Raw genomic sequence first — 8,966 nt, forward strand, 5'->3', positions numbered from 1 at the left:
GCTAAGATCGTGCACAAAGTTTGGGGATTTCAATGACGTAACAAAGTTGCATACCAACGGGGAAAGCGACCAAAAACCGACTGGACGGTAAATATAAGCGTATTAATTCGGATAATCAAGCACTCAGTTGAATAATTCCACGTAATAGTGTAACGGGTGCACGGTTCTTGTATCCTTTAGGATTCTTGTTTATTTTTTTATTTCCCCTAGCAGGCAACAACAGACAGATGGACGTTTTGGCCGAGTGGCCTTCTTCAGCTCTAATCAATGATTAGAGTGGCACAGGAGGTTAAACGCCAGATATCTCGAGATACAACATTGTTCAACTATGTTGAACAATGTTGTGAGCTTTTAGATTGCCTAATCAAACATGTTTTTCAAAATAGTTAAAAAGGCAAATAAGTTTAGGGATAAGGCCCTCGCAATAATAGGCCCCTTAGTCCTCTACTATGTAATTTATTTGAAACGCATATGATATAATATCGCCTCTGTGGCTTACAGTATGTCATGAGTGGGCGTGTTTATACCAGTCAGCTGTGTGTGTGTGTGTGTGTGTGTGTGTGTGTGTGTGTGTGTGTGTGTGTGTGTGTGTGTGTCAAGCTTCAGAGAGGTGCACCTTACCAAAGGCTTAATTAGAAACACACTGAATACATGGAGTACAGATGTTTGCTGCACATAAGTCAGCTCCATTCACAGTTTCACACACACGTGCGCACGCACGCACACACACACACACACACACACACACACACACACACACACACACACACACACACACACACACACAGTCATAATACTCTCTTAGCAGTTTTATCTCATACAATTGCCTGTAGTATGTCGGTAGTTTATAAGCATGATAAAGTACTAGTTCAGCGTTCCATCCTCATTGGGATAAGGTGATGTCTATTATGGTATTTCATTTGTTTTATTCCACCAGGGCTGAGGAGGAACCTATGGAAGAAGAAGCTCCAATGTAAAGAAGCATCTCTTGGCTTGGACCACCACACGACAGAGAGCGCTCTGCATCTCTTGACAGTCCCTTCAACAAAGTCCCAACTCTGTTTCAATTCGAGCCCCCTTCCCCGCGTCTCGCCTCCCCTGCTGTGTCAAGATGGCGTCTTAGATTGAGAAGGGTGCGGGCCCATCGCAGTGTTGACAAAGGGGACCACGGGGTCTGAAACAGAACACTAAAGGTGCCCCCCATGCATCGCACTCTGTGAGAGTGGACGGATTTGATTGGCATCAGCGTGTAATGTTGTCTCCGTGTCATGAGGCCAGAGGCCCCCGATTGCCAGGTCCTCAGTGCCTGGGATTTAAGAGGGACATGTTGTTGCGCTGTCCCAACCTTGAGGGCCAGTGCTTTTAAAAAACCACAAGACGGGACTCGTCACTCGACCCCGTCTGCCTCCAAAGCGGTGGATCGTCCGCCGTCGTTGTGGATTAACCATGTACGTTCGTCTCCATTTCGTATCTTTGTTGCTCTATCTCTCTCGTCTTGCTTTTGTAAAAAAATAAAAAAAACGCAAACGACAGAGCTAATGTTGTAATCGGTGCTCTGCGCTGAGGATGGATAGTTACTGCTCTTCAAGGACATTTGGGGGAGAAATAAGAAAGAACATTTGTAGAATTTGCGACTTTCCAGGGTTTTTCTCGAGAGAAAACTGGATAAGGACATGAAAGATGGACAGGTAGTCTATTTCCAAGATGGTGGACAGTAAAAGACTGTGAGTTTGTGCCTTTTATTTTTTTTATTTTTTTGTCTTTTCAAACCTGGTGAATATTTCACAATGAACTCAAGAGATTTGCCTTATGAAAAGAACAAAGAAAACAGGTTTTGGAAAGAGGCCTCTCCCCTGTCACCCCTTCACATTTTCTATCCCTGGCAAGAGTTTCAATGCCTGCACGTTGTTGGCACATAGACTGGAGACCCCTGGCATGTTTACCCATAACTCCCTGTAAACCAGCTTACTGTCCTACTCTGTACCTTAACCACCTCTCCCTCCCAAACTCCCTTTTCTTACCTACCTGCACTTTTATCCATTTTAGAAGGTAGTTGCCGGCCTTGCAGGTGTTAACATGGTTGGTATGGTGTGGGTTGTTTCACTTAACAAGTAAACGCTAAAGTGGTTTAGTATTACTCCATGTAGCCCTTTACCAGATTAGCATTACCTTTACTCAAGGAATTAACTAGCATGCACTGTATTAGGACTGTCCAAAAAGCTATAAGAATGCCCTTCATATGTATAGTAATAAGATACTAAACAAGCCAAAGCATGATGTACTATTGTTTATACAGTATCAGCTGTACCACTTAGTATTTCAAACATATAAGAAAGACTTTCCATTCACAATTCGTACACTATTCCTAAGATGTTTGCCTGTGGGAAACAGTTGTGCCATCATGAACGTACAATTATTCTCTTTATGAGCAAGTTGAATTCAACAGAATATATCATGATGTGGATCAAAAATTAAGAAAATTAAATAAATGATAATATTCGAAGATTAGAAAATGGAGAACCTGTTTTCTCCAGAGATTTACTCTTTATTGCTAACAATGCAAGTTTGACTATACCACCTTTGATTATGCATAGGGATGTTCCAGAGTCTCCATAGTGATGGCTCAGATATTTGTGTCATCTACTGTATTTCTCCTTGTTCAGCACATCTGCGGCCCAACTGTCAGGTGCTATTGGGCAGGTGTGTTTGTGCACGCACGTGTGCGTGTCTGTTGATGTGTTTGTCTGTCTTGTCTGTTTGTCTGTGAATGTGTGTGTGTCACATTGTACAAGAAGCTCTCTCTTAGCCTTTGCTTACAGTGACAGTCACTCAATCTGATGGCACATGCAAAGGGCATGCACATAATACACGTATATTTTCACAGGGAGGTTTTGCTTTTCAAACCTCTCCATTCGCCTCTGCAATGAAACATATGCTACTATGCTAGATAAGCGCATGATAGATATCTTCTTGACGTTTTGGACTTTGCTCAGATTCTGGGGAATGATTGTACAGTTCTCTGGTCTGCTGAATCCCCCCCCAAAACCAAAGTTGTTTTGTTTAGTTTTTTAACTCTTTATTTTTTTACTGTGACTGAGGAATTCCTTCTTTTTCACTTCAGCAGGTAACCAGACGACATTTGGAGTTCCAATCTTATCGTAAGAAACTGATAAAACAGTGAATGTGCCTAGTAAATGTCCAGATATACCATACTTGCCCACGACTTGCCTGCTGTGGCCAGTTGTATGCCCTGCCCACCCCCCAACCTTCTGCCATCTCATGTTTAGCCTCTGGGCAACTACCTTCTCCCATTTTATTTGTTTAAATTGTTCATTTTGACATATCATCTAAAGAGCTAATCAAACATTTATCACATTTCTAAATGAACAGAAAACAGTGCTGTGGTGTTTACAGTTTTTTGACTTTGGGGTATTCCAGCCATGCACTGCAGAATCCTGATTGTTAATTCAACTCAAGAAAGAGTAGTGTACAGATAAAACCAAATGAACACGTAAGGGTGCATTTGGTTCCATTTGTGCACTCTAAGTTCCATCAACACTGCTGAGTTGACTGTATGCATTTGTTGACTGCTCAACACATTTCCCTCTCATCTTTGTCTATTTCCCCTCTATGCTGGTTGTGATGTTGTCTCTTTAAGTGGACTGTTAACTTTGTATTTTTATTTGTAGTTATTTTTGTACTTTTCCACAAGTTTTCCGGTTTTGTGTACCCCCACCCCCCACCCTCTCTCTCTCTCTCTGTTACATTGTACATTGTACAGCTGACATACTTCACAACAGGTGAAGTTTCATGTTGTTTCTCTTGGTGGACATTTCATGGTTATATTTTGTGGGTTATGGTTGTTTTGTTTTTGTTTGTTTTTTTGTTTTTTTGGGGGGGGGGGTGATACAAATATTTCTACTTTGTATAATTCCAACAATTGTGTATTTACTATACCGTCTGTTCATAGTAGATTTATATATGAAACAATTCTAAGTATATTATATACATATATATATATGTATATATATATATGAAATAGTATGATCTTGTTTTGGAAGTTGGTATTTTGCAAGGTGACAAGTTTCATAGGTCTTAACTCAGGACCTTGCTCTGGGTTGTTGTTGTTGTTGTTGTTGTTTTTGCTCAAAGCACCACTAAAGGCCTATTCATACTCCGAAAAGGTGGTCACCTCAATAGGCCTTAAACTGTCCCTGGCAGCAGTTGGTCGTGTGTTGAGTAGCGTTATAGCGTAGCATCCCATAAAGTAACATTGATGGCTGGCTTTTGACTATTGTCATCCCATGAATGCCATTTTAGGAGTGCCATCACTCGTCACCCGCCGAAACACACATGCCACAAACGATCCCACATTACGCCATCTTTTTTTTTTTTTTTACTTATTTAATGTTGGTTTCCTGGAAAGAAAAATAATATAACAGAGGAAAATGTGAGTTAATTTCCCCACTGACAACAATACTGTATAGTTGAGATACAAGACACTTAAGTCTCACTGGTCCGTGAGTCAGACATTAACGTCTCAAAAATGGCCGGTATGGCCCGTATTCTTTCTTGGAAACCAACAATAGCACTTTTATATCAACCAATCACGCTACAACTGCAATGAAGTTAGCGGTCTAGCATGAAACATAAAACACATAATCACAGTTCCTATCTAGTCTCTGAGTTTCTCCATCTTACTCTAATGTGTAGAGTATATCTGGCAAACCCATCCTCAAGCTTCTACTTGTATGACAGTGCCTGGCAACGCGTTGTGAGCTTGTAGATCGGCTATTTTTGGTGTGCGACACTATCGTACGACAGAGCCTAAATTAAGAAGGACATGCAGACAAGGGTGGGATTGAATTCGAACAGAGCCATGGACTCCCCCCTCTGCCAACAGTAAATCACTGTGAAACGGCCTAGCCAATGATTGCACAAGATAATCGCTTATGTTCTTATCTGGCCAAATGTCACCAGTTCTAATTTAAATCAACAATACTGTAAAATGATCATCGCATGTGCATGATATGAATTGCCTCGTCATGCATTAGATCTGTAAAAACAAAAAGATGGCTGTGCTGGCCACCAAGCCCAAAAGATGATTTGTGTCCAGAAGGTCACAGGTTGACTGTCCCTGCTCGACTCGTCCACTCAAATTCACACGTGAACCGGTGTGAACTCTGAGAATTTATTTGGTAGAAACAAATACCTAATTATACCGTGCATAATACAGCAATTGAATCTCCGTAATCAGAAACAAAAATCCTAGAAATGTAGCTTTTAAAGAAAAGGACTTTTCTCTATTATGATTGTAACAGGGACTGGCCCATATTGACAGTGGTGTAAAAAGTCTCCTGTGAGTTGACCCAAACCAGCAGCCGTGTCCCACTGCTAAATCTCAGCCATTCCACCCTTCATATAGCCCCTCCCCATCCCCCACAAAACACCCCCCAACACCCCAACAGATAACCAGGGAGGTCAGAGGTCTATTTCTAGATTCTCCTTCCTGTTTCTGTCATCTTCCACTTTGTAAACTCACAAGACTTAATTTAATTTTCGAGGAATGCGGCAGACTTTGATCCGAGATAGCAGGAATCCTTGTTTGAGATCGTTGGGGTTAACGTTAGGGTTAACACTGGGTACATGGGAAATATGCACAATGTAAGCTTTTCTTAAAAGGGGCATTATGGAGCATTAAATGTTTAGTCCTTTATGGGTTACCTTTCTGTGTATTCTTCTACAGTACCAACCCCCCACACACACACACGCACGCACACACACACACACACACACACACACACACACACACACACACACACACTGTTTACCAGCCATGGTGTATTTTCCTAAAAGGACCCCGTTTCATAAACGATAAGGATAAGCTTTTAAATATCACAATCATTAGAATCTCAAATAACTTCACAGGCATATTATGTTGTTATTGCTTTTTCATGCAATGATAACATAATTTTGGAAGATATACCCTCTGCAGCGGCTGGTTAAATATGATGAGTAGCTTTGGTCCAATCTACCCAAATATTTGTTTGAAAGAAAATACTTAACTTAAAAGCTAATAGATTTATTTTGTATTATTATTATTTTTAACAATTTATCATTTAAACAATCACACACTGTTGTAGATTTTAGTTAACCACTTAAGCCCTATACAAAAAAGAATCACAGATCTATAATGTCAAGGTTGTAGATCTGATATTTTAGAAAATTGCCCAAAAATATATTTTACATTTCTTGAACATGACTGCCTATAGATGGTATTTTGAGGTGGTACAGTATATACATAACCCTCTGTGTATGAGATGGGTTTTGGTATAATTCAGCTCAGAAGAACATCCCCCGACAGAATCCACTGCACAGTGTTTCTCCAGCCTGAACCTTTTGTGATGGCTGATAAATTTAATTTAATTTTGGACTAGGTCTGCCGTTACAGGTAGTCTAAACACAATGCCATGTCCTACATAAAACAACATTCCATGTTATATATATATATGTGTGTGTGTGTGTGTGTGTGTGTGTGTGTGTGTGTGTGTGTGTGTGTGTGTGTGTGTGTGTGTGTGTGTGTGTGTGTGTGTGTGTCATCATCATCATTTCCATTCTTTTATTGGGGGGCATTGCCTTTGTTGAACATTTCCTTAGCCCACGATGTTGTCTGTCTGTCTGTCTGTCTGTCTGTCTGTCTGTCCGGCCAGGCTGAAGGATTGTCTCCTGTTTATTTAGGTGGCCTGGTTGGATTCCTCTTCAATGTCCCTTGCCTGCCACCTCTGTCTGTCTGTCTGTCTGTGTCTGTGTGTCTCTCTCTCTCTCTCTCCCTCTCCGTCTCCCTCTCTCTGTATCTCTTCTCTCTATCTGCATGGTTCGTATGTCAGCATGCATACCTGTCTGTCTGTCTCTATCCCATCATATATATATCTGCACAACGGAAAGAGCACTGAAGGACAATTGTACTTTGATTGCATCCCAGCATTTGTTTTAGTTTAGTTTGTTCGTAAGGGGATGTTTTACGTGCTTTGTCAGATGTGTTATTTCTTTTCTTTTTTTTACCTGTATAAATAAGGAATCAACAAAACCGAATGAAACTTTTGAACATTTTACAACCACAAAAGAAATATTTTACCTAGCACTACCTAGCACACAGACAATAGAAGTCATTGTATTTATGTAGAAAACCATTTGTTCTAGGGGGTTGTGTGTGACGTTACATGAATGTCGACATCGGAATAGACCAACTGTTTTTTTGTTTTTGTTTTTCATGCCAGGTATGTTTTGGGTTTTGTTGGCGGGTCTGGCGAGACGTTTGTTAAGATATTTTTTCGGGACTTATCGAAGGGCTCAATCCAGACGCCTGGTCTTATCATTTGTTATGGTCCATTCCACTACTTAAGCCAGTTATATCTATGACCACTGTGGTTAAAAAAAAGAAATGGTTCTAGGTTTACAAATGTATGAAATGTTTTTGACTTGTTCCACCATTGTTACAGAATAGTACTTTTTCTCTGGGGAACCTTTGCTCTAACATGTTGTCTTTGACATCTACAATATAAAGTATCATGTTTTGAAAAATGTGTGTGTGTGTGTGTGTGTGTGTGTGTGTGTGTGTGTGTGTGTGTGTGTGTGTGTGTGTGTGTGTGTGTGTGTGTGTGTGTGTGTGTGTGTGTGCGCGTGCGCGTGCGCGTGCGTGTGTGTGTGTGTGTGTGCGTGCGTGCGTGCGCGTGTGCACGCGGACCACCCATGAAATGCACTGAAAGACACTTACATTTATTTACATTAGGTGTAAGAAATTATGCTATTGAGGTGATCTATCCTAACTGTTCCAATCATCCCACAATTTACAGTAGGTACTTGGCAATTATCTACATGAATCATTTCATTTATCACATTTATTCAAATTGATATTTTTTTAATAATTGATTGAATCGATTAGTTCAATTAGCTAATCGATTGAATGTAATGTGTGTCTATTTAGATCCACACATTTGATGACAAGATAGATTTTGTCAGCTGCAAAGGCGTCTTTTGGGTCTTCAGGAGATATGGCAATGGGCTCTGCACACGGAATAACTTCCTACTTCCGGGCCGCTTCCCTACTTCCTTCACAGACATGTGTTGTAATTTATATAAGCCTTTTATTGTACCATTAATATATTAACTACTTTCAGAGTGTTCTCCCAACTTTGGGAATGCCATAGGCGAACATTTTCAAACATTTTCTCTTTTCGCCACAAATAGCGACGCATTGACCGCTTGTAGATCAACTATTCTCGCTATTTTAGAAATGGAACCAATTTCTAGCCAACCCCTATTTCTTTCTGAAATTACGCCTCTGCAGTGTTGCTACATGGAAGCACAAGGAGTCACCATCACCAACCTGGAGAATGGCAACCGATGGAGTCCCACTGCAGTAGCTGCGAGCAGGATCAGTCACCCATTTGGAGGGGTCGAGGGTCAACGCCGGTGTCCAAATAAACAGAGGAGAATCCCTATTGGTGGTGGAACTAAAGTTAAGACAACATTCCAAATGCAAACACGGCCAAGCCCTCCGTAGCGCGTTCAAATAAACAGGAGCTCTGCTCTCAAGTCAAGCTATGGGACGGAGAGACGGACTCTTGAGACTGTACTAATGTAACCAGTTGGACCCTTATGGACATTGTGTTATTTGTTGAAAGTAACTAAGTACATTTACTTAAAGGAGAATTCCATACTAAAAGGCTTTCTTACCTTTCTTTGTAGTTGTTACGTCCCCACCAAAGAGGTCCAGGTGTTATTTTGTGCAAAAGCTCCTTATTGGCTATTTCCCCTACCATAAGCCCTAAATGAATTGCATTGAATTTAATGGGAATTGAATGGGGCTAGGGGGTGTCCATCGCTCAAAATTATTAGTTTTTTGTATATATCCTCTCTTCATAATGTAAATAATATCCCAAGCGGCACACTTTACTACTTATTTC

General features: G+C 40.8%; 1 protein-coding gene across 1 annotated transcript in view; it reads left to right on the forward strand.

The window, feature by feature from the left end:
* hdac4 (histone deacetylase 4) overlaps positions 1-7,465 on the forward strand; it is a gene marked incomplete at its 5' end in the record, with an annotated part of 136,698 nt that extends 129,233 nt beyond the window's left edge. The window contains one exon of the mRNA XM_083776737.1: positions 938-7,465. Coding sequence (XP_083632863.1) covers positions 938-977 — 40 coding nt within the window. The 3' untranslated portion in view covers positions 978-7,465. The remainder of the gene's footprint in view (positions 1-937) is intronic.
* Positions 7,466-8,966: the final 1,501 nt, after the last annotated feature.

Source organism: Protomyctophum parallelum (genome assembly GCF_964188405.1).
Source record: "Protomyctophum parallelum genome assembly, chromosome: 11".
In the NCBI taxonomy this organism is placed as follows: Eukaryota; Metazoa; Chordata; class Actinopteri; order Myctophiformes; family Myctophidae; genus Protomyctophum; species Protomyctophum parallelum.